General features: G+C 36.0%; 3 protein-coding genes across 5 annotated transcripts; all 3 read right to left on the bottom strand.

Annotated features, from left to right (window-relative positions):
* Nucleotides 1–8854: 8854 nt before the first annotated feature.
* LOC104885131 (putative pentatricopeptide repeat-containing protein At1g12700, mitochondrial) lies at nucleotides 8855–12108 on the bottom strand. Its single transcript, XM_057394359.1, has one exon. The coding sequence runs from the start codon at nucleotides 12056–12058 to the stop codon at nucleotides 10232–10234; it is 1827 nt and encodes a 608-aa protein (XP_057250342.1). The 5' UTR covers nucleotides 12059–12108; the 3' UTR covers nucleotides 8855–10231.
* LOC109134679 (tRNA-specific adenosine deaminase TAD2) lies at nucleotides 9403–10064 on the bottom strand. Its single transcript, XM_048642305.1, has 2 exons — nucleotides 9936–10064; nucleotides 9403–9837 (listed from the first exon to the last, which is right to left on the bottom strand). Exons 1-2 carry the CDS (start codon nucleotides 10062–10064, stop codon nucleotides 9403–9405), a joined length of 564 nt encoding a protein of 187 aa, XP_048498262.1.
* A 9254-nt stretch (nucleotides 12109–21362) lies between the features above and the next one.
* Nucleotides 21363–25890, bottom strand: LOC104885132 (putative pentatricopeptide repeat-containing protein At1g12700, mitochondrial). Of its 3 annotated transcripts, none has more exons than XM_048641753.2 (2): nucleotides 23852–25890; nucleotides 21363–22119 (listed from the first exon to the last, which is right to left on the bottom strand). In XM_048641753.2, the coding sequence occupies exon 1, from the start codon at nucleotides 25761–25763 to the stop codon at nucleotides 23937–23939; it is 1827 nt and encodes a 608-aa protein (XP_048497710.1). In that variant the 5' UTR covers nucleotides 25764–25890; the 3' UTR covers nucleotides 21363–22119; nucleotides 23852–23936. The 3 variants fall into 3 exon arrangements, with proteins under 3 accessions (XP_048497710.1, XP_048497708.1, XP_019103301.2); XM_048641751.2 differs by having other exon boundaries at nucleotides 21363–22078; XM_019247756.3 differs by having other exon boundaries at nucleotides 21363–22072.
* Nucleotides 25891–27291: the final 1401 nt, after the last annotated feature.

The following is a 27291-nucleotide window of genomic DNA, read 5'->3' as shown; positions in this document are numbered from 1 at the left end:
TAACCTTTCTCTCTCCTATTTTACTCACACCATGCCCACACAACTTGATTTTCCTTAGTAACTGTAGGAACATTAAGTGGGAAGATCTTTAGGAAACGGAGGGAGTATAACATAATTTTAGATAATATAAATCCTTGGTACTAAAAAGGTAAGATCGCGTGTACAATAATATAATCAAAATTATTATTTTTGTTAGATTTAGTTTGTAATCACATAAGTAGGAAGTTATATGTTTTTCTAATACCTCATATGTATAAAGGCCAATTTATTATCAATTTTGCTCCTAATTTTAAAATATTATTATATTTTATTTATGAAAAAATGATAAATATCATACAATACCTCATTTAGTTTTACACATAATGTTGCAAGAAGAGAAACATTTATGGTTAATATGTCGAACCATTTATTAGATTCTCTAACACTATAGTTCAACCTATCTAATGAAAAAATACTGGCTTAACCCATTGCTTCATTAAGAGCTAAGGACTGAGGTTCAAATAAAATAATAAGTTGCACTATTACATGCACTCAATCTTAATCGAATTTATTTGAACAAAATTATCCGAATTGATTAGTTATTTTATAGTCGAACTTTATTTACTTATTTTTATTGAACTGACTTTTTCTGAACTTTTCCAGACTTATTAATTTTTATTAGATTTTATGTGAACTTATATGAATTTGACTGAAATTATTATTTTTTTTGTTTTTTAATAAGGAATAAAAAAAATAGAATGTTACCGTATCGTATTCTTCACATTTGGGATTCGAACATAGACTACGAATAGTTGTTGTTACATTTAGAATAAATATCGAAAATGGGTATAGAGAAAAAAAAAAAGGAGAGAATCGAGAAAAGTAAGTGTGAAGTTCTTTCTAGGACACCCCAAGATGGAAAATGTTGAGTTGGATTTTAACAGGAACGAACTAAAACTAACATGGAAATACAATGAGGAAAAAAAAAATGAGCATTGGAGATAATATAGATTGAACTCAAGAGCTAACTTGTCAAAAGTTTGAAGTTGTTCTAGTATAGTAATGTACTGATGTGTGTCTATAATAAAGGGCACATAATAAATAAGTGCATGAACAATGCAATGCTAATATCAAAAAATAAAAGAGAGGTTCTCTCTACCTCACAAATAATTCTCTCTCTTCTAAAACCCCTCTAAATTTTCCCAGCCTAAAATCCACTTATATTAATAGTTAAAGATGAGTACGTAAAACATTCTTAGTGCTTCATCTATCTTCTTCATTCTGTATTCTTCCTGTCCAATCATCTATTCCGAAAATTATCTTAATCCTCATAGTTTGAAGTGTAAATTTGGGAGAGCATGCTAGAAAGGAAAACCTAAATGGAACAATCACAATCAACCTCCAACTTTGTAGTATGGCACAGAAAACAAGGGCCACTTATCAAAACTCCAATGGATCAGTTCAGTAACATTCCAATAGACATTTCCTTAGTAGTCGCGGGCAATTTCTCGATAAAAGGGAGTTTTCAGTTCGTCACATTCAGTCTTGGGTGGACTCATGGGTCACAAGAGGAAGGATAAAGGTAACAAAGGAAGGAGATCTTTTTTTCTTTCACTGTCGTGACATGCAAGATAGGTTTGACATTTTAGGCTTATATGATACTATGAACTTTAGAGGAGCGCTACTTGTTCTCAAACCATGGAAGCCATTGGATTCATTTAAATCCTTCAATTCTCCGAATCAGCTATATGGGTGCGACTGGAAGGAATCCCCTGGTATTCAACTCGAAATCCATAGCTAATGAATTATTTTCCCGTATAGGAAAAGTACTTCTTTTGATGAAAATTCAGAACGTCCGGGAATAAAAAAATTCTTTAGGGCCCTGGTTTGGCTCAAGTCAAAGCTCCTCTAGTACCAGGGATGTACATCGAAGTCCAAGAAAATAGAACGTTATGGGTGGATCTTCGATATGAAGGAATTTTTGTATTCTGTAAGCGTTGCGGGAAGATTGGACATAAAAGCTCCTCATGTGACCAATCTTGGGAAAAAGCAAAGGAGAAAATTGAAGCCATAATAACAGGGGCGTGCAACCCGGAAGCTCCTATGATGTATGGTAATCCAAATGCATCTCTTTATACAAACAAGATCATAGGTTTGCCTCATACCCCTGAGTTCTTGACTACAATGGTCAAGTTAAATGAACCTAGAAAACCTCCCGATCAAATATCTTCAAGTAGCAGTTCAGGAATGATGATGAATGACGATGATCATAATCAGACAAGAGATGAAGAGATGCAAAATGCATCCTCAGATCAAGGCTCTTACTCGGACGGATTCAACAATGGTCATAGCCCGCTTTCCGGCCCGTCTAAGAGACCAAGGGATGAAGGTGCTCAAGGTAGGAATTTCGAAAAAGGTGGACCCAGCAATCAAGTTGAGTATGGGCTTAACCCGAGTAGCCCGAAAATCCGGTCCACAGTGAGCAAGAGAAGCAAGGGCAAAAATGTCATTTCAGTTTCTAAGCTTCCTTAAGAAAGCGAAAAAAATGAAAACCTAGAAGAGGGTGAGCTGTGGGAGCCAGCATTGCATCATCAACCTCAGGGTGTCAGGCGGCGAAAAAGCAATCCCTACAGGTTATTTCTATTTCCACCCGGTTTCCAAATTAAAATCCTCATTTACCCATTTTCATTATACCAGAGCACTTTCCCGAAATAATCTCTCACCCGGATCCTACCTTACCACTAAAAAGTCCTTCAATAATACCCATCCCCTTTCTCTTTCCTCAACTGTACCTTTAACTAATCAGTTAACCCCACGTGATACATCAATAGAGAATATGGAATCAAATAACTCCTCTCCCACTCATCCAACTCATTCACTCAACCTCCAAATTTACCAATGTCTCCCCCTAACCAACAGCTTTATGAAAACATTCCCCCTTTTTTGGCACCTCCTGTCCCTTTTGAAGGGCAATTTAAAATTTACAACAGCAGGAAGATTCGGTTTTTATTATAAATGATGATATGCGTGCTTCATGGAATATTTATTTGGCTCTAGCAGTATGTCGTCGTACTTTAATCCGGATGATGCTCTAGCAATGGGGGCCCACCGTTTAACTCCTTTCCTTTAAATGATCAGCTGACTGGTCTGAATTTCACAATCTGTTTCCAGAGGATATCACTACCCACCCCCATAGACTCCTCTCCAAATCCCAGGTTCACACTCATCTTTGCAAATGGTTCATCAAGCTCATTTCACTCAGTATTCCCAGGGGTCCCAGCCACTGAATTTGCTGAATTGAGGATTTTTCCGACCTGGTCGCAAGTTACAAATACAATGGCTCAGAACATTTATGAAGATTCAACACTGGGTAAGCGCAAGTTTGGGGATCTACAAGACGTAGTGTGTGCGGTCGAGGGGAAAACAGAGGAGATGGAAGAAGTTTTGAAAAGGGCTCACGAAGAAAAAGTGAAGAAATTAAAGGTGTATGATTCATCTGAAGTTCCAGAAAAAATCAAAGAGGCAGGCCCTACGGATTTGTCTTCTCCACACTTAATGCCGAAGACCACACGGACAAGTGAAGGTCTCTTGGACCCGAGCCCATCAGAAGGTAAGTTTATCAAAGCTAAGCTTCCTTTTCAATTTGAAGAAGCAAGAGAAGCCTCCTTATGTGATGGTGGTCCAAAGAAAGTAACGGGCAAACCTCCAAGGCCCAAACATGTGATTGTCCAAGCTTTAGTTTGTGAGAAAAAGAGAAAATTCGAGGAGTTCGAACCATTGCTGGATGAATTTATCAATGAAGTCACACTGGATCTGCACAAATGGATTTCAGAAAAAAGGCAGGAAATTCTCAGAAAATTTAAGAAGTTCAAATACAGGGCTTTTTTTGGGGATGAAGGCTTGGAGACTGGGCCGAAACAGTCTCCAGAGGCACCATGAAAGTTCTTGCATGGAATTGTAGGGGTCTAAGATCAGCGGACTCCCCTACGATTCCGTTTTTGGGATGGTTAGTCCGCAAATGTTTACCTCAAATCCTTTTCCTATCGGAAACTAAATCGGATAGTAGTATAATTAACAAACTAGCTATGTACTTAGGCTTTCCTAATGTAGCCACCGTAGATAGTATAAATAATGCAGGTGGCCTAGCTTTATTTTGGAGTAACGATGTAAATTTAGACTTAAAAGTTAGCTCTACTAACTATTTTGCCTGTAACATCAACGATCTAGTTGATGAGGATGTATATATATGGAATCTTATTTTGTTGTACGGATCGCCTTACTTAGATAATAGAGGGGAGGTTTGGGAGAGGATAGCTAATATATAAGTCGAAATCCTCTCGATAGTGTTATCATGGGAGACTTCAATCAAATTGAATTCCTCAACCAAAAGATGGGAGGTTCGGTGTACATCCCAGGCAGAGAGAATTTTTCGAAATGGAGGGATCAACTTGGACTTTCTGAAATTAATTTTCAAGGACAAAACTTCACCTGGTGCAATAATCGCTCGGAGCCAGAACGTGTTTATGAAAGATTGGATAGGGCTTATGCTACAGAAGATTGGCTGCATAGATACTCAGAAGCAAGGATATTGAATATGCCGATTCTTATCTCGGATCACAGCCCAATTCTTCTCATTTCCTCGCCAATTTATTCAAAAAAGAAGTCACCAATTAAGATGGAATCCTGGTGTTTCGATTTCAAGGAAGTGGAGACTCTAATTTCCAATCACTGGAAAGTTTCATATAGTGGATCCCCGATGTACGAGGTAGCTCAGAAATGTCGAAGCGTTAGGTACAAGCTCTTTCAATGGTGCAAAAATTACAAATTCGAGAACAATATTAATTGGGAAGAATTTCTGTCTAAGTGTGGCGAGACTCAAGCTACTTGTCTATGAGTGGTGGAGGAAAATTGGACGAAGAAATCAAAGAAGAGAGTATTCGCAAATTGGAAGTTCAATTAAAGTTCTGGCAACAGAGAGCGAAGAGCAAATGGAAGGCATGGGAGGACACCAACTCCAAATGGTTCTTTCGAAAAGCGAAAAGACGTAAGCAAAAACGAGATCTTGGTAATCAAAAATTCAGCAGGAAAATGGGTTTCATCAAAGCAGGACATCCAGGGGGAATTTCTTGGTTACTTTGCAAATATTTTTCAAGGATCACAACACACTCAGGAATACTGGGAAGAGTTGGACGGGATTAGGCATCTGGTTCCACAAATGACATCATGCAAAGGGAAGATCTGATCAAGCCAGTTACAAGAGAAGAAGTCAGAAATGCAGTGTTCCAAATGGGAAGCCTGAAAGCCCCGGGGCCGGATGGCATTCCAGCATTTTTTTACCAGAAGCACTGGTCAATTGTCGGGAGGACATATGGAGAGCGGTATCCCATTTTTTTACCACTGGCTTTATTCTTCAAGAATGGAATCAGACAAATATCTGTTTAATTCCTAAGGTTGAGCGTCCGGAGCAAGCGTGTCAATTCAGACCCATTAGCCTGTGCAACGTAATCTACAAAATCATCTCGAAGATCATCGCCAACCGGCTAAAACCAATATTAAAGAGCATACTGACCCCGTACCAGATTGCGTTCGTTCCAGGAAGGTTGATTTCAGACAACTGCCTCATTGCACATGAAGTTGTCAACCTAATCAAACAACGCAAAAAGGGTACGCATTTCTTAGCCGCTCTCAAGATTGACATGTTTAAAGCATATGACAAAGTGGATTGGGACTTCCTATTTTGGTTATTGACGCAAATGGGTTTCCCGCCATTTTGTCGACAATGGATTATGCAATGTGTTACCACTGTCTCCTATTCCATCCTTGTAAATGGTGAGCCTACTACAAGATTCAAACCATGTGCGGATTACGGCAGGGTGACCCTCTTTCCTCTTACCTGTTTATTTTGATAATGGATATTTTGTCTAGATTGTTGCTAGATGGAGTTAGCAATGGTTCATTTCAAGGAATCAAGCTTTCTCGATCTAGCCCGATTTTGTCTCACCTTTTTTTCGCAGACGATTCTTTAATTTTCTTCAAAGCCACCCCCGAAGCTTGTGCAGGTGTGAAAGATATTCTTGCTCGGTTTAGCAGATTGTCGGGAGAAGTAATCAATTACAACAAGTCCCATATCATGTTTAGCCCAAACACACCCCTCAGGTTTAAGAGATTCATGAGAAGTATTGTCGGCACCCCTCTGAAGAGTCTTTAGGGAAATACTTAGGATGTAATATTGAAGTGGATGGTAGAAGTTCTAGAAAATTTCAACCATTGGTAGAGAAAGTAGAGAGGAAGGTTTCCAGCTGGCATCATCTCACTTTGTCACATGCGGGAAGGGTCATATACATTAATAGCATCCTCTACATGCTAAGTCTGAACATTCTAAGTGTTTTCCTCATTCCTAAGACCACGGTCGATAAGATAAATGCGATTTTTGCTAGATTCCTCTGGGCCAATCCCAACTCTCCATCGCCAATATTCTGGAAGAGCAGGAAAATCATCGAACTGCCGAAAGGAGGAGGAGGGTTAGGGATAAGGAATGTCCACCTTTTCAACAAAGCACTGCTAACGAAACAAGCAATCAGAATCCATAATTCACGTCAGTCTCTGATCTCACAGGTCCTCTTAGCCAAATATAAAGCATCTCCAGTAGATATTGTTTTACGGAACAAAAAAATGGGCAGAGTATCTTGGGGATTGAGAGGACTCTGTAAGGCGGTTCAGGATTGTCGCGCGGGTTTCACAAGTCAAATTGGTGATGGATCAAATACAGACATCGAAGGTGATAAATGGATTAGGGAAGGCCCAGTCATAGTGAAATCTGGGATTAATCTAGCTCACATGGGAATTCGACAGGTGAAGGATCTTCTGAACACACAACAAAAAACATGGAATTCTTCGCTAATCTGGAAATGTTTCAACTCTGACACTGCCATGAAGATATTAGCCACTCATATACCGGCAGAAGACCTGCATGACAGATTTGTTTGGAGCGAATCAAAATCGGGTGTACCCAAGGTCAAGGATATTTATGCATTCTATCTGACCGACAAAGGAGAATTGAATATCACGCAGGAAAACAGACAATTCTGGAACAAACTTTGGGCCTCCGATCTCATACCAAAATGGAAGTTCTTCACATGGAGACTACTGAATAAGGCTCTGGCTACTAGCTCCAATCTCCTAAAAAGAAACATTTCGATACAAGAGATGTGCTTTCTATGTAAGCAATATAAAGAGAATGAGAGTCACTTATTCAGAGATTGTAATATATCAAGGCGTGTATGGGCAAGCTCGCTTTTGGGAATAAGAATATGCCCCATGACAGTCATATCTGTTGAAGAATGGATTAAGAACTTTCTCAAGCTATTCTGGAAGGAGGATGGCGTCAAGTCAACACGGGTATCAGAGTTCATAGCAGCACTATGGGCTATATGGATTCATAGGAATAAGTCGTCTTCAGGAGTGAAGAGGTGAATCCGATCGCAATTATGAACTTAAGAATAGCTCTTCTCAAGGAGATTAGAGAGAGTAACAGATTCCGGGATAGAAACAACCCTCTCTCTCACACCGATAACTCAAGTTTGGATAGATGTCACGACTCTCAGCTTAGTTCTTCTACTGACGAATGTATAGTTAAGGTTGATGGAGCTTGGAAGAGGCATAAGCAAAAGCATCCACGAGCGGGAATTGGATGGTCAGCCCTCTTGGACAATTCCAAAATTTTTGAAGGAAATGATGCAGTAATCTCTTTGTCTTCCCTACAAACGGAAGCTCATGCAGTTCTCCGAGGGTTACGTGAAGCATACGCTCATGGTGTTAACCGAGTTCGCATTTACTCAGATAACAGAGTTCTCGTACAAGCCCTTCACAAACGTCAATACCCTTTCGAAGTTGCATCTATCGCACATGATATACAGGCTTTGCGTAGTAAATTTTTGTTTTGTAATATCCATTATGTAGGTAGAGATGTAGTGGCCCCTGCTATGCATTAGCTACAGCAGCCAGATTAGGTAGTCTCATATAACTTAAATATGTTTGTACTTGTTGTCAAAAAAAAAAAAAAAAAAAAAAAAAATACAAAACCATAATAGCAGAAATAATTGTGGTCACACAATAGCAACAAAGATATGTAGCCCTATACTACGGGGTTACAGATCCTACTGGGTCTCTGCAAATCCTGAATGCCTAGGGATCAAGGGTTGAAATCATCACATTCCTTGGGAGAGGATAGCAGATATCCTAACAAGAGAAATGGCAGAGTTCATCATTTTCTTCAGACATGATCCTTAATTGCTTCACTGCACAATCCCCAGTATCACTAGATATTAAGACAGAGGAAATACGCACTCGTATGTTCAGACACGCACATGCACACAACTTTCCTAGCATCTTAATAGACACACACATACAGGCAGCATCCCCAGCATGGCAGCATCTATTACACTAAGAGGGTAAAAGTAGATTATGTATTCATTTACACACACAAAGACACATGCGCACAATACCAAATATTCAAGGAAGGCAAAATCAGCTTCATTATCCAGTTGCTCGATTTTCAAAGTTCGAAGGACTCGGTTAAACGCACATGAAGTGGCAAGAAGCCGAAAACTACAAAATATATCTTCTTGCTTTTAGTAAAATCTGTAATTTCTTATAGTTTAGCATGTGTCCCAAAGAAAGACACTTTTAGACACTGGAACATTAAAGATTACAAGAAGTCACATAAAAATTACACTTTTCTGCTACTTTTACCCTAATTTTTCGCATAGAATGGCCCCTATAATTTTCCATACCCTATATAAAATATGGAGGAAACAGACAACCATTCATATTTCCAATTTATGTTACAGATATAGAACGCCAAGTAAAACCAATATTAACGTATGCATTCAGGTCTATTATGCTACAGCTCCTTTCCATATTAAACTAAGATGGACTTTCAATTATACCAAGAAATAAGAAAAACAATATAATCACTCTCATTCAAATGTCCAACAAAAGAATGTAAAAAGACATAAATTTCTACTTGTTGTCATGGTAAAGAGGTATTGGATGCAAGTAAGGAAGAAAAAGATTCTTCAAAGAAAGAAAAAAGGGGGTGGAATCAGCCGATGACAAATATAGATGCTTAAAGTTCCAATAGTTATTCATTACCAGCTTCAAAATAGACAACCACCAGGAATCCAGTTCACGAATCCAGATCAAGAAGCTTATAGATTTCGGGAAGATCGAATAGCAGCCACATGCTAAGCTATCTGTAGCACATATATAGCAATGCACCTCCCAAGCTCTTGCAATACGCATCTTCACAAGCTAATAAGCATTGGAGGACATAGATTTAGTTGAGGACAAATAATGAATATAATGCAATTAGCCAGTGACAAAGCTCTTGAATTTCACGCTTAAACTACTTGCTCCTTACAATTAAAGCTGGTGTTCTAGTAACAACAAAGAGAGTCTCCAAAGGACAGCCAACAAGAGAAAAGTACTAAGGTTGAAATCTGCTCGATGAAGCTTCGGAGCATTAAGATTACCATGTTGATAGAAGATTTTGAAAAGAGAAATTGCTTCTGGTGCCCTTATTCCTCCAGAGCATTTTAAACCAGTTATGCCAGCATTATTTGATTGTACGCAGCTGGTTTCATGCAATGAAAGAATTGGACCACATCCCCCAAACTTATCATTGGTACATCCATAGTAAAATTCCTTCAAACCAAAATCCGATAAGGCGCTTGCACACATTATGCATGGCTCACATGTAACAAAAAGGGTGCACTCTGAAATCCTTTTCACAACTTCAGATTGTGAAAGTCCATCTCTGTGCCATTTATGTAAAAGGCCATCAATAGCTGTCCATCTCTGTGCCATTTATCTAGAAGGCCATCAATAGCTTCCATCTATGCATGCTTAGTAGAATTACGTGTCTCATTAGAACGATGGCTACCTCATGCAATCACCTTCCTGTTCTCGACGATTACACAACTAACTGGCACTTCAAGTCTGTGAAGAGCAACTTTTGCTTCCTGTATTGCCAGCTCCATAAATGCATCAGAATTGAGAGAATCTTCAGACTCAATCAAACCCATCAGGAAGAGGTGCTTTAAGATTAAAATCTGACAGCTTTAACTCCAAAAAGACAGATAAATTTAAGCAAGAGCCCCTTTGATTAAGAAGCAGAGTAACAGACGACAATAGGCCGACCAGTACGAAAAAGTGTAAGTAATAGTTGCAATTTGGAATCATATTACCCACATCATTTCAATAACTCCCTAAGAAGATCCTTAGATGAATCATTTAAGTTTCCAGACGACAATAGGCCAACCAGTAACGAGAAAGTGTCAGCATCACCTTTGAATCCCTTGCTAACCATAAGATCACGATAGTACAATGCATTTGATGAGTCATTATTGAGAATATATCCTCTGATAATCGTATTATAAGTACCATCATCTGGTGAGCAACTGTCTTCCTCCATTTTCCTCAACAATTGGATAGCCTCATCCATGAGCCCTTTCTTGCATAAACCTTTAATCATTATATTATATGTTTTAGAATCAGGTTGCAGGCCCTTGAACGCAAGATCAGATAAAAAATTTGCTGCATCTTCAAGTTGCCCAGCCTCACACAAACTATCCATTAGGATATTATAGATGACAACATTAGGCTTAACACGATTATCCTCCATTTCTTCAAGTAACGCCACTGCCTCGTCAAGTAGCGCGTTTTTGCATAAGCTATCAAGCAATGAACCATATGTGACAACATTAGGAGTAATTCCATGCCCTTGCATATCCTTGAACATCTGGCGTGCAAGTGTAAGTCTATTGACTTTGCATAGTCCATCAATAAGAGTGGTATAGGTAACAACATTAAGTGTCACCCCATTCTGAAGTATTTCTTGGAACAAGTGTAGGGCCTTGTCAATGGTTCTTGCCTTGCAGTATCCATTAATGATAGTGTTGAAACTTACGATATTAGGCTCACAACCATTCTTGGTCATCAAATCAAGTAATTTTTCTGCATCCTCCATCTGACCACGCAAACAATAACCATCCAGTAAAGCACTGTAAGTTATAACATCTGGAATCTCACCTCTCTCAATCATGTAGTCTAGGATAGCTTGCGCTTCATCAACATTCCCATCTTTGCAAAACATGTCAACAAGCATGCTGAAGGTGATAACACTTGGTGCTATGTTACACTCCAACATCTGAGCTAGCATATCTTTAGCCTCGACCTTGGAGCCGGAGTTGTAGAGACCTCTAATCAAGGAGGTATAAGTGACAACATTAGGTATAATGCCCTCACTTTTCATGGCAGTGAACAGGTCGAGGGCCTCTTTCAACAGCCTATCCTTACAGAGACTATCAATGATGGTACTATATATGACAAGATCAGGCTCACAAGTTCCCGATTGCATTTTCCTAAGCAAGTGAAGGGCTGCGGCATTGTCACCAATCTGACAAAGGCCTTTGAAAATAGCACCATAGGTAACAATATCAGGTTGGAAACCTAGCTTAACAATTTGATCGAGCAATTGAAGAGCTTGAGGAAGCTTATCACAGTGGATAAAGCCATTGGTTAAGGTGTTAAAGATAACACAATCACCATCAAAGGGGTAACCAAGCTTAAGTCTTTTGGCGAGAAGAGAGAAGCCGAAATCAACACGGCCCAAATGGCAGTAACAATTGGTGAGAATACCCAGTGAATACCAATTGGGTCGAACACCAGAGAATTCAAGGTCTCTGATGAGAGAGATAATGGTGGAGTGAGGTTGAAGGTGTTTCAATTTGGAAATGGCAGTGAAGAGTTGAGTGAAAACGATGATAGAAGGAATAGGGCGCAAAGAGAGCATTTGATGGAAGAGAGAAAGGGGGAAATTGAGATTTGAAAACCCTAATTTGCAGTGTTCTCTAACTGATTGGAGAAACAACTGACGATCTTGAATAACAGCATCAGTTGCAATGGAGTAATAATTGCGTGAATGAAAAGAAGTAAAAGGAGTAATAAGAGTAGTACCACCATGAAAGAAGGCAGCAAAAGTTTTAGGAGTAAACTTGAGCTTCATCGTCATCTTCATCCCTGCTCTGTTTCTGGGTTTCACTTTTTTCTTTCACAATTCAATTATTTTAGTTTAGGTTGATTTAGAACAGTTCAATTGAGGTTTATTCACCTCAATTTAGTTCAATTCAGAAAAATTCTCTTTAGTTCACTTGAGTCCAAAAGAACAAAGTCTAAGTACTACATTTTATGTCAAAAAACAAGTACTACCTTTAAAATAAAATTTCCAAAAATGAAACCATTACATTAATTTTTTTTTGAGGGGGGACACCATTACATTAATAATTACTTAGTAATTTGAGAAAAAATAAGGTTGTAAAATAACAAAATATATAACGACAAAGAATAGGATTACAAGATAATATTTTCATACAAAATCTAAACGACTCATTTTCATCTTTGCCTTTTTTTCTTATTCATATTAATGTATGTGAAACTATTGGATCAGACCGTCTGACCCAATGTGTTTGGTCGGACGGGCTGAGCCCAAAATATTCACAGAAGAAATTAGAGAATCTGAAATTCCTTCAATGTCAATTCTCCCAAGTCCCAACAATCAGCTTCATCCCAAAGTCCTTTAATGTCCACCAAACTATTGAAACCCACAAAAACTAGGGCTGGCAATGGGTCGTGTTGGGTCAAGATCAAGTTGGGTTGGCGGGTTGGTGGATTGAGAACTCCTTGACCAAACCTGACCTGTTAACTTAAACGGGTTGAGATTTACAACCCAACCCAACCTTATGATAAACGGGTCAACCTTCAGGTCGACCCGTTTAATTTTTTTTCGTATTTTTTCTAGAAAAAAAATGAAAAGAACACAATTTATTTGCAAATAATTGTAGGCAGCAAACTAAAATTAAGTCATTATATAACCATATGATAATATTGTTCAAAATCAACACAAATGTTAATTTAGGTGGAAATCTGAAATCTCTAACCTTTTAAGTAGAGTTAGGTTTTTACTTTATTACTTTATGGTCCAGTCCAATTTTTTTGGGCTGAAATCTGAAATGAGTTAGGGATTTTTTTAGCTTGGTTTTTCATAAATGGATTAGGTGGGTCAAAATCAGGTTGGAATTTTCAACCTGACCCAACCCATTTAATTAAACGGGTTGGGTCAGGTCGACCCATTTAATTAAACGGGTTGAAATTTTCGACCCAACCCATTATTAATGGGTTGGGTTCGGGTCGGGTTGGCGGGTTGGGTAATATTTTGCCAGCTCTAACAAAAACCATCCTTCTCTCTCCTCGCTTCCTTTGCGCCATTATACTTTTTCAGGTTTTTTGGATATGGAATTAACAGCAGTAACTAAAGGTGGTGAAGGGTGAGAATTATTAGTTGGAGTAGTGGTAACAGTAACAGGCTTGACATGATTTTGCACAAAGTAAATAATATCATTGTATAGTTTCCTCAAAAGTCTACATTCTGCGTACGAGCATTTAGAAGAGGCAGGTGAAGATGATAAGGGAGATGATAAGTCAAAAGTCTACATTCTGCAACGCACATTTACATCGTCCCCCACAACAACCCATATTTGCACAACAAGATATCAGGTTTCATCTTTTATCTCCATCGAGGAAATTATATACTTTCATTTAGAGGTAACTCACTTTCATTTAGAGGTAAGTTATTTCATTTAGAGGTAAGTTACTTTCATTTAGAGGTAAGTTACTTTCATTTGGAGGTAACTTACTTTCATTTAGACCTAAGTTACTTTCATTTAGAGGTAACTTACTTTTATTTAGACTAGCTGAAAAAAATGAAGACTAACTGAAAAAAAATTAGGACTAACTGAAAAAAAATGAAGACTAATTGAAAAAAATTTAAGACTAATTGAAAAAAATTTGAAGACTACCTGAAAAAATGAAGACTAACTGAAAAAAATTGAAACCAACTGAAAAAAAAAAGAAGACTAACTGGAAAAAAAAATGAAGACTACCTGAAAAAAAATGAAGACTACCTGAAAAAAAATAAAGACCGCCTGAAAAAAATAAAGACCAACTGAAAGCCAAGTGCGTCTAACTGAAGCACAAGTGCTTCTAACTGAAGTCGTCCGACGAGAATATTGTGTCGGACGATACGAACTCGTATGTACAATCTGACTTTGACTTTCAGAAAATTTTATTATATAAGATTTTTCCATTAAAGAAATGATTATTAAAAATAATAGTAATATTTAGATTATTTGTACTCTATAAGATTTTCATATAATTATTAAAAAAGATAGTAATGACTGGATTATTGTATTATAGAAGATTTTTTTATTATAAAAATAGGCGAAAAATAAGTTGGATCGGGTTTGGAGTCGGACGTTTGGATTTTAAGTGGGTTGGATTCAGAGTCGGTGTTCGAATTTTATGTTGGGCCAGAGTCAGGTTTCCGGAATTGGGTGTCGGTGTCAAACTCGGACCCATATATAAAATCCGACTTCTTATAGGGTCGGAGTCGGATTATGCATAATTCTATCCGACCCGTTGCCATTCCTAAACACCACCCACATTTTGGATAATTATGTTTTGTGTGGATAGATTTCATCAAATTTTACGTTTAACTTTAGTTGTATTAGCTTCTCATTTGGATTTAGTTAAATCTCAGTTAATTAAGATAGCTTAAGTAATTTTTTTAAAAAAATTATATAATTTGCTGGAGAATTGAATGCAACTAGACTTTATCTATCTCTATTATATAAGGGAAGGGAGGAGCAATGGTGTCCTCTTTTGAAATGCCTATTTTGCCCCCCTTCCCTTTCTACATTACAAAAGGAATGTCAAATCAAAATCAACACTCAAAGAAAACTACTGAAAATTAATTTACAACTCACTCACAAAACACTTAAAAGAAGAAACTTTACAAGCCACTCATACAGTTCAGAAAATCAAGTTATAAAAATCACGCAAATTACTCAAATAATCAGGAAACTTTATTAAATCTTAAAATTAACATACAAACTAAAACTAATAACCTCGAACGTCAATACGTACTTAAACATTTACAAAAATTTACTTACAAATCACTATTCTCAAGAACCATTCACAATTACATACTCAAAAAAGTTACCTATAAACACAAATCTGAGAAAAACATAAGATTTTGACGACGATATCACACATTCATCCATTGGCAATTTGCGAACTTCCAAAAAGGTACATAATTCTTTTAACCTTCAAAATTACTCCCTCCGTTTCCTAAAGATCTTCCCTCTTTCCGTTTAAGGGTGTTTCCAAAAGATCTTCCCTCTTTTGCTTTATTCCTTATTTGGCAAAACAAATTTCCCTATTTACCCTCTCATGTCACTATCATATGGTCCACCATTACATTATTAATTCAATTTTACTTCCTTTCTCTCTCCTACTTTAACCCCTTTTTATTTGTTTATTTATCTTAACCCCTTTCTCTCTCCTACTTTACTCACACCATGCCCCACACAACTTGATTTTCCTTGGTATCTGTAGGAACAGTAAGTGGGAAGATCGTTAGGAAACGGAGGGAGTATTTAACATTAGTTGAAATAGACAATAGCAACTTAGTCGACTGTTATGTAGTTAAAAGAATGGAGATGAGAGCAATGAGTTCAAAAGGACTTTTATACAATCAGACTTAAATTTAATTCATTTTCATATAAAACAAATTTAGTTTTTTCTAGAAAAATGCCAATATTAATATTTTTGTAAAAAATCCATGTTCAGAACTAAATTTTGTAAAACAAAACAATATCAAACTTTTTACGAAAAACTTTTTGCAAAAATCCATTTTCAGAAAAAAAAACTACATTAATTTGTGAAAAGTAATGATTTTTGTTTTTCTAAAAAAAAAATATCAAATTGGGTATGAAAAATTCAAAATTTCATTTCAAATATAATTGAAGTTCAAAGTGTTAAAATTTAGAAAAGTACAAAATTTAAAATGATGAAAATTTAAAATATCAATGTGCGAAAAAAGAATTTAGAAGTTAGACAAGGAAAAAAAAAATTGAATTTAGTTTATACTTTCCGGTTAGAATTTTATGATCATGAATCAAATTTAACCCTTGCTAATGCCTAAAAAAGGTAAAATTTGTGTTTTAAAAAAATGAGGCATGCATCGCGTGCGTAAATTGCTAGTACTAATATATTAAAAGACACTCTCCTCTAAGATTCCAATGCATGTGCTCTATTTTCATGTCAAACGACCTCTCAAATAAAAAAATAATGTTGTGTGGTTAGAAGGTATCGAACACGTGACCTTTGAAAGGAAAAGTGATAGTTTAACCATTGATCCAACATAACATCATTGATTAATATTTCAAAATAAAATTTAATAAGGTCTTGTAATTATATCTCATTAGACTATACAAGTAGTTAGATACCTAACACATTAATGGTAATGATAATAGACTATTATGGTCAATTTTTTCCTTACAAGACAAAAATTTAAGAAAGGAAACAACCCGGAGCATCACCCGGGACACTCACTAGTTTGATATTAATAAATGTTTGAGCTAAATATCCATAAAAGGAATTTCATACAAACATATATAGAATTAACAACTTTTTAAAAGAGAATCATATTCAAACAAGGATAAATCGCAGCTTACCACCTAGACTTTTCACGTTTTTAGAAACTCCCACCTTAATGATTTTTTTTTATAAATTTCCACCTACCATTTTCAATCTTATTAAAAACTCCTAATGAAGGATCCCCTTAATTTCCATCCAATATCTTGGTATAGAAATTAAGTTGATTCTTGGGGATGATAAAAGAATTCAAAATCCAATTTAAGAACAAAAGTTAAAATTGATTAACATCTATTGCTAACAAGTTAAAATTGCCACATATGAAAAATTCTCACTCCACGTTCATTTACTTGAAGGTAGTATAATGCATTAACTCCTTACACTAATACAAGTATAATACTATATAATCATTGTGGTACTTTCACTAAAATTCTAATAATAAAATAATCAGCTAATCTTGATATGAAACTATGAATAATAAAATAATGGATAATAATACAAATGTTTATTGAACATTGACTATTTGGACCTTATTGGACCTTATTAGACCTGATTGAAACTTATTGGACCTTATTAGACCTGATTGGAACTTATTGCACCTGATTGAAACTTATTACACCTGATTGGAACTTATTGGACTTTATTAGACCTGATTGGAACTTATTGCCCTGATTGGACCTTTTTGCAACTTATCTGAACTTATTGGACCTGAAACTTAATTTTTTAAGCTGAGGAGAAAACACCCAAACTCTTAATTCAATTTCTTGTAGAAAGAATTAAGCGATTGTTTTCATCACCAATATTTTAAGGGTTTATTTTTCAAAAATCATGCAATTACTTATCATGTCATTACGTTAATTTGTTCACACTTTACAAAAAGTTACGAAAAGTAACAACTTGGGGCATCGTCCGGGACACTCACTAGTTTTTTTATAAAAAAAAACCAAACATCTAATTATCATTAAGAAACAAGGCGAACAATTCTTCTCACAAAATTCTACTATTTATTTTATTTCTCTCTCTAGTTATCCTCTTCACTAGTGCTGTCCCGTTTACCGAATTCGAACCTGACCTGAAATAAGCGAGTTTTGGTTGAGATTTTTGACCCATTTAAGTAAATGGGTTGACATGACTTACCCATGTAATTAAATGGGTTAGGTTAAGGTTGACATTTTCAACTTATCAAAACTTATTGCTTTAGAATAACTTTCAATCTTTACAAAAACTTTCACCTACTCCCTCCAATATGCTCTATCACCATTTGTTGTTTCATTTACTCTTCTCTTCTTCTGTTTTGTCTCCTTGCATTGTCGCCCTTCTTAGTTACTCTGCCATGAGCTCTTCATCTGGATTTGGTGGCCCACATACAATTCCTTCATCTAGTAACTTGACTGTGTCAGTTACCAATTGTTGTGGAACATGAACATCAGTTGGTAATTGCCGCAACCTGTCCAATTTTTTCTTGCCAATGTGAGGATTCTTATAGTTGTTTCCACCCTTAACCTTTAGGATTTCCAGCATAACAAGCTTGAGATTGCAACCATGTGTAATTTATGATTCTAGGATCATAAACATTATAAGCTTCCTCTATACTTTCAATGAGCTCATCTAGTGTGTTTGGGAATTGTTGGTGTTGAATTAACTGTATTGCTTTGAAAAATCCCAAATCCAAAAGATTTAGGTCAGGGGATTGTGCTGGTTGACATACAAGATGCATATCAAAACCATCTTTTCTTGCTGCTTCCAGAAACTTTGCATCATCTAGTAATATATGTGGTCTGGCATTATCTTTTTGTATCCATATTGTTTTGCACCTATTTGCTGACCTTTTCTTTTATTGATGGTAACAACTTGTTGATAATCATTTCTCTGATGACTTGTTTGGTGATGTGTTGCTTGGCTTTGGTCTCTATAGTGCCCCTGTTTCTGTTTGCACTCCATTTTTGTGCTGGAACTTTAATTTGTCTACAAATGGATAAATGCCAATTTTTCCATCAAAAATGAGTTCCCTATTTTCTCCAAACCATGGTTTACCAATGGCACCCATGAACATGACCTTAGTCATGTGACTTTTTAACTGACATGCCCTATAAGGATCTTCTTCATCTGAGAGAAGATAGAACCTTTGAGTGATCCTACTCATAAAAAACCACTTCTCGTCAATGTGAATCATGTTTTGTAGAAGGTCAAATCTGGGTCCCTCATTCACTGTCCTGGGTATGATATTGCCCATCACAAACTTAAGCCTTTTAATTTTGTTCTCAGCTGTGAGCTTTGGTTTTATAAAACTTGTGTGGGATCTTAGGATACCCTTTTTTTACCAGCCTATAAACTGTTGAAGGACTCACCTCAAAAGCAGCAGCAAAAGACCTTAATGTTGTCCTCTGTTTTAGAGGCACAACTAGAAGCATGTCATCAGTAATTAAAGACTTCCTTCCACACTTGTATTTTTTGGGTGACACATTCACCTCTTCACCAATGAGTTTCTGATTTTTGGCTTGTCTCCATATTCTTGTTATTGTTGACCTGTGCACTACATATTTTTCGACTAAAAACATGTTGAAACCCCTTGGGAGTTTGCAATTTATGGCAGCCTCAAACATTTCACTTGCAATTTGTGCCCTTATATTGTTAGGAATCATTGGGTTTTTGTTTGATGTTGTTGTGTCAACACTAGTTTGCTCTAAAGTTTCTTCATCAATTTCATTTTGGATTCATTTTTAGAATCAGTATCAAAGACATACCATGGTTCATCATCATCATCATCATCATCACTGAATCTGTTAATGGCCTCCTCCAATGATAGAAGTTCATCGACTGATATGTTAGCTTCATCACATGAATTTGAGTTGTTACTTGAATGCAGTTCTTCAAGGGCTAGCAGCTCTTCCATAGCCATGTCATACTCATCTCCAACACCATTTGCCATTAGATATGCCATGAAATCATCATCTTCCATCTGAATTTTTTTTTTTAAAAAATATGCCTAAGTGCAGTGTGTGTAGTGAGTGTGAAGTGTGTGCTTGAGTGATTTAGAGAGTGTAATTGTCTTTCCTTGTTGTGAATGATTTTTCTTGAAGAAGTTGTAATTTTTCGTACATACAGTGAGCTTTTACAAGGACCCAAAATGTGTGCTGCTGTGTTTTTTAAAATTTGGTGGGAAAATTCAAAATTTTGGGGAATTTCAATTAAAAGTGGTACAGTTGGTCCCTCCCAATTTTTTCCCTCCCTTTGCAATTAAAAGAGGAATTAATGGGGAGAAAAGTGGTCCCAATATTTCTCTCTCTACCTTTATTAAAACCTGTGCCATTTCTCTATGTAGCAAGAATAAAAACACGACGGAAGTATAATACTATATAATCATTGTGGTACTTTCATTAAAATTCTAATAATAACATAATCAGCTAATAGTGATATGAAATTATGAATAATAAAATAATGGATAATAATACAAAAATTTATTGAACATTGACTATTTGGACCTTATTAGATCTGATTAGAACTTATTGGACCTTATTAGACCTGATTGAAACTTATTGCACCTGATTGGAACTTATTACACCTGATTGGAACTTATTGGACCTTATTAGACTTGATTGGAACTTATTGCCCTGATTGGATCTTATTGCAACTTATCTGAACTTATTTGAACTTATTGACCTGAAACTTAATTTTTTAAGTTGAGGAGAACACACCCAAACTCTTAATCCAATTTCTTGTAGACAGAATTAAGCGATTGCTTTCATCACCAATATTTTAAGGGTTTATTTTTCAGAAATCATGCAATTACTTATCATGCCATTACGTCAATTTTTTCACACTTTACAAAAAGATACGAAAAGTAACAACCTAGGGCATCGTCCGGGACACTCACTAGTTTTTTTTTTAAAACCAAACATCTAATTATCATTAAGAAACAAGGCGAACAATGCTACTATTTATTTTATTTCTCTCTCTTGTTATCCTTTTCACTAGGGCTGTGAAAAACTGACCCAACCCGTTTACCGAATTCGAACCTGACCTAAAATAAGCGAGTTTGGGTTGAGATTTTTGACCCATTTAAGTAAATGGGTTGACATGACTTATCCATTTAATTAAATGGGTTAGGTTAAGATTGACATTTTCAACTCGAAATTAACCTACTTTGACATGTTTTAACTCATTAAAAATATAAATTTTCTAAAAAGTTATGTTGAAGTTGGTGAAAATTTTAAAAATACTAATTGTGGAACACATATACTGAAAATAAAATCTAATCATGCATACTTTTATGTGAATTTATTGTTGAAAACTAATAAATTTTAAAAAAAAATTAATAGTAATAAATATGTAAATGGATTAAACAGGTTATATGAGTAACCCGTTTAATAAACAGGTCGGCTCAAGGCTGAGTTTTTCAACCCGCTTTTTAAACAGATTCGATTTAGGTTAGAACATGTTCAACTTGTTTATTATTAACCCGAACCCGAACACGACACGACCTGATATGTTAATCAACCCTACTTTTCGCCCCTCCCCTCCTTCAATTTCCCTTGATTTCTAACTCCAACGTCATTCTCACCCTCTTTCCCTCGTTCTCACTTACTTTCTCTCCCTCCCATATATATTTTCGAATTGTAATTGACTCTCACTACTTGTTTGTGGCACCATCATTTATTTAAAAGAACTAAATGAAAAAAAATCTAATGTTCTTTTTCTATTTCACCCTTCCTTGTTTGTAACTTAATTTTTCTTTTGCAGATTTTAGAAATACATTTTTTACCATTGTTTCGATTGTAGATTAGAATTCAATTTTCTCATTTACAACTATAGGTATAGAGTTGGAAACATGAACTATATAAGCAACTAATAATACATTTATAGGACATATACATAAGATTAATTAACAAAAAGGATCACCCATGCGATATAAGACCTCTTATATGTGTCCTATTCCTATACAAAAGACAAAAGAGAAACATGAAAGTGGCCCTCATCCACCATGACTATTGGCCTATTGCATAGCTGTTACATAACCATTTCATCTTAAGCCCCTAGAATACCCCTTCATATTGAAAACAAAATTAGTCAATAATCTAGCGAAGTAGTTACAAAATAACAGACAACCCAAGTTCAAGTTATCAATAAAAATCCTAACCACGCACGGTGAAAACGAGCAATAGATTACCGGTATCAAAGCATACTAGATTCAAACAATTTATGACTGTGACAGTGGCAAACTCATGGCACGGTGTTACCTCCATTCAATTGTCACTCGATGTAAATTTCGAACTCAGGAACACAACGACAAACAATGAAAACCTTTGGCAAATGCTAGGGACTATTCGAGCACAAGAGACTTGGCTGAAACCCAAAAAACATGGCAACTTTTGTCGTTGCTCTTTCATCAAACTCTCATCTCTTCTTCTCTTCAACAATCTTTCATCAATATCAACAGGCTACTCTTACACTCCCACCATGTTCTCTCGACCTTCATATTTTTCCTCCAACTCCTCTTTCTCTATCTTCCTTACATTCATCGAATCGCTCTGCTTTCCCTCTGATTCTTAGACATAACAGCAAATCAGCAATGCAGATATCAGTAAGCTACAAATTGAAGTGTTGGGTACATCACAAATATCAGTAAAGCTGCAGATATAGAAATAGAAATTGCTTTACACCATACCATGAGATAGCAAATCAACAAACACCAACTATTCCCTGGAACAAATTTTTAAAAACTTGAAAGTTTACAAAACACTGAAACAATCAATATAGCTACTAATCACTCGAATAATAGAGAAGACCCATATAGAAAAGGTGTGATAAATCAGGACAGATAAATGCATAAAAGTAGGTAAAAAATTCGCTTTATCTGACTGCAGAGCAGCACAGTCAAGAGACAGAAAAAAAAGGGCAAAACATAATCTTTGAAGGAAAGCTCTCTCGGCGTGGGAGAGTGTCTGTATTTCTATTCAACCAGACCAAAGATGAATTGGACAAAAAGCAATAGAACAAACATCAAGTGAGAAACAAAAGGAACTAGAAGCAAAATCCGAGAATAGATGAGTCAAGGGAATTTTTCCTCATTGGAACAATTGAAATAGCTCAATCAAGCCAACAACAGATTTTCAATTTGCAGCACTCTTTCAATAAAAAAAGAACAATATCAAGACCCATTATAAATAAATGAATAAACTAGAGAAAGTAAATCAACATGGATTGATTGGTCATTATGTAAGTTCCTAATGCTCTCAGTTCTGTGTATATGCATTGATAAATTCCTAATAAAAGTACAGAAAAGTAGATTCATATCCCATTATGTAAGTTGGACCATTGTCAAGTTAGCTTTTCACATCTCTGTATATGCATTGATCGGTCGATTCCTTCAATCAGGTAGCATTCAAATGAATATAAAAAGTTCCAAGAATCATATAGAATATTTGACAATACATTCTATATCTAGCTAAAAGCTAATCCTTGTTTACCCATCCACACTTTTATTGAACTAAATTCAAATTCCTTAGGTATGTTCCTAAAATTAGCTGTATTTTACCCATCATCTCCCACCTAAGAAATATTGGTAGAGTTTCTATGATATTGAGCACATATATGCATAACCTAACTGTATATCAAGAACTAATAAGAAAACATTCTTTTCTTTTCTTGGTAGATGGTGTAGAGAAATAAAAGATTGACTGAAAGAGAGAGTTTATGGAAGGCCCACATCTTAAGAAGTATAGGGACAGAGTGTGAGAATATGGGATTAAGTTGGAGGGTTCACAAGACATAGCTTGGATGGGGTAAAATTTCCATTTCGAATAACAAGAAACATCTTTTGTCACATCCGGAAACAAGTATAGAAAACTTTTTATGGACAGAGGAAGCAGTAGATATCGGACTATTCAGAAATGATCCATACTGCTCAAACAACAGTTCAAAAACAATAAGAGGGTCTTGTGATGGAATAGTGTCGTCAGGTTCAGCTACGAAATCGCCATTATATGCTACATCCAACAAGTTGTGTTTTCCAACTCAGTTAACAACAAATTTTAGTCGCCATGTTTTGAAAAGAAATCTGAAAGTGCACACGCATAGAAAGGAAGGGGGAGGTTGAAAGAAAAGTTTTGAACTGCGAAGGGAGCTAATCTGACAAAAAGATCAACATAGAAGACTAGAAGGTCAGATTTCCAGAAATATTGTCTCATTTTCCACAAGATGCCAGCTAACTGAAATCAGATCAAAGGTAATACAACTAGGAATCACATACATAAAGCTAGATACAGACACATAAAATCAGACTGATCTTGATGTCTAACTCCTCAAATAGAACGCTTACTTGAATACTTGAAGTCGACAGCAATAGGCCAACCAGTATGAAAAAGTGTCAGCAATAGTTGCAATTTGGAATTATCTTACTCAAGTCATTTCAAGAACTTGCTAAGAAGATCCTTATTAGACTCACTTAAGTTACCAGACGACAATAGGCCAACCAATAACGAGAAAGTGTCAGCATCACCTTTGAATCCCTTGCTAACCATAAGATCACAATAGTACGATGCATTTGACAAGTCATTGTTGAGAATATATCCTCTGATAATTGTATTATAAGTAAGATCATCGGGTGAGCAACTGTCTTCCTCCATTTTCCTCAACAATTGGATAGCCTCATCCATGAGCCCTTTCTTGCATAAACCTTTAATCATTATATTATATGTTATTAGATCAGGTTGCAGGGCCTTCAATACAAGATCCAAGAAGAATTTTGCTGCATCTTCAACTTTCCCAGCCTCACACAAACAGGCAATTAGGATATTGTATATGACAATAGTAGGCTTAACACGTTTGTCCTCCATTTCTTCAAGTAACGCCACTGCCTCATCAAGTAGCGCATTTTTGCATAAGCTATCAAGCAACGAAGCATATGTGACACTATTCGGAGTACTTCCATGACCTTGCATATCCTTGAACAATTCACGCGCAAGTGGGAGTCTATTGACTTTGCATAGTCCATCAATAAGAGTGGTATAGGTAACAACATTAGGTGTAATCCCTTTTTCAAGTATTTCTTGAAACACATTGAGGGCCTTGTCGATGTTTCTATCTTTGCAATATCCATTAATTATAGTACTAAAACTTACAATATCAGGCTCACAACCATTTTGGGCCATAAGATCAAGTAGCTTTTCAGCATCCTCCATCTGACCACGCAAACAATAACCATCGAGTAAAGCATTGTAAGTTATGACATTTGGAATCTCACCTCTCTCAATCATGTAGTCTAGAATAGCTTGTGCTTCATCAACATTTCCATCTTTGCAAAACATGTCCATAAGCATGTTGAAGGTGATAACATTTGGTGCTATGTTACACTCCAACATCTGAGCTAGCATATCTTTAGCCTCGACCTTGGAGCCAGAGTTGTAGAGACCTCTAATCAAGGAGTTGTAAGTGACAACGTCAGGTATGATGCCCTCACTTTTCATGACGGTGAATAGATCGCGGGCTTCTTTCAACAGCCTATCCTTACAAAGACTATCAATAATGGTGCTATAGATGACAAGATTAGGCTTACAAATACCACATTGCATCTTCTTAAGCAAGTGAAGGGCAGCAGCATTGTCACCAATCTGACAAAGGCCTTTAAAAATAGCACCATAGGTAACAATGTTGGGTTGGAAACCTAGCTTAACAATTTGATGGAGCAATTGAAGAGCTTGAGGGAGCTTATTAGAGTGGATAAAGCCATTAATTAAGGTGTTAAAGGTATAACAGTTGGGGGAATATCCAAGTTTAAGGCATTTACCCATAAGAGAGAGACCGAAATCGACACGGCCCAAATGACAGTAACAATTGGCGAGAATACCAATAGAGTGCATATCGGGTCGAATACCTGACAATTCAAGGTTTCTGAGTAGAGAGATAAGGGTAGAGTGAGGTTGAAGGCGTTTCAATTTAGAAATGGCAGTGAAGAGTTGAGTAAAAACAATAATAGAAGGGAGGGGACGCAAAGAGATCAATTGATGAAAGAGAGAAAGGGGGAAATTGAGATTGGAAAACCCTAATTTGCAGTGTTCTCTAACTGATTTGAGAAACAACTGACGATCTTGAATAACAGCATCAGTTGCAACGGAGTAATAATGGCGTGAATGAAAATGAAAATGAAAATGAAAAGAAGGAAAAGGAGTAATAAGAGTAGTACCACCATGAAAGAAGGCAGCAAAAGCTTCAGGAGTAAACTTGAGCTTCATCGTTTTCTTCGACCCTGCTCTGTTTCTGGGTTCTAATTTTATAATCCAGTAATCTAACTAGTAATCCAGAATAAAATTAAATGAGAGCCAAATACTAGACTATTACTATAATACCATTATACCAATTACTCACCATCAAATTTTCGTTATTCTCGGATGTGTTTGCCCATTTCTCTTACTTTCAACTCCATATTCCGTTGTTTGTGTCATTGTGTGTCTTCCTTACTAGACAAGCACTAGACAAGCAGTCAAGCAGGGAGTTTGGCTTTGCTAATTGGGAACATAGTACTTCCTCCGTTTCTAAATAAGTGCAACATTTGCATAGTGTTTACTATTCACAATTTAAACTTTAATTAGCTTTGGTTATTTACATTTTAGGAAAAACATAGTCATGTGAGATCTTGTTAGATTCGTTTGAATGTGAATTTTTTTAATATCAACTTTTTACAATTTTTACTTATTGATATTTGAAGATATTAATGGTTAATGCATTGGCAAACGTGAAAACAAGAAGTGTTGCACTTATTTAGAAACGGATGAAGTATATTAGTTAGACTAGTTTAACACCCGTGCAAATTGCTTGAGTTTTTTACATGAAAGGTTTAACGGTATGTATTCGATATGTATAAAACAAAGAAAGTCACATATAACTATAAAAAACGCATTATTGTATAATATGTAACGAAGTATATGATATGACAAGTGTAAGTGACTTAGGAATTGGGTTGGCTCAAGTGGTGAGCTTTCTCATCTTCCCTAGAAAAGTCTAGGGTTCAATTCCTACCTCAAGCATTTGCTTGGGATTTAAGAGAGGAGGGGGGTTGGGGTGTCTGGCTTGTAATGGGCCTTTGGGTAGGGGACCTGCGCGAGGGCTTCTTAGAAGATTTCTTCTTATCAATTTTTTTTAAAAAAATGAACAAATTGAAAGGAAAACTAATTACATAAATTAAAAGAGATATCAACTAAAATGAAACTATTAAGCAACAAACACTTTATTAATATTTTATATCAACTCAGAAAACAATGTAATATAAAAAACATATTATAATTTTTCACCCTTGTCATTCACTTTTTAATATTTTAACCCACTCTTTTGTTTCTCTCTCTACCTTTTCAGTTTCTCTCTCATACTTTTGTACTTCCTCATTGGTTTTCCCCCAAAGTGAAGTGAGTAAATTAAAAAGAAACAGAGGGAGTAATGCTTAAATTATAAAATTTACAATTAACTATACATGCATGTCTCTAGGTATATTGACAGTAATTCAATTATTTTTGATAATTATAAATTCTAGGTATACATATGGTGCTAGATAGTTAGGAATTGGTTATGTTGATATGTTTTTATATTTATAACAAATATGTAATTAGAAGGACAAAAGTAAAAGCTTCAAATTTGGTTCAATTATATAAAAAAAAAACAACTACTTGTTATGAAATATAATATGGATGCCCATTATACCCCCGTTAATATATTCGGGATATTATAGGGTTTTGTTCTCCAAGTAAAACCTAACTATTGTGTTGTATA

This window comes from Beta vulgaris, chromosome 4, assembly GCF_026745355.1.
Source record: "Beta vulgaris subsp. vulgaris cultivar EL10 chromosome 4, EL10.2, whole genome shotgun sequence".
Classification (NCBI taxonomy): Eukaryota; Viridiplantae; Streptophyta; class Magnoliopsida; order Caryophyllales; family Amaranthaceae; genus Beta; species Beta vulgaris.
The sequence above is the reverse complement of the archived record's forward strand: the minus strand, read 5'-3'. Positions and strand labels throughout refer to the sequence as shown.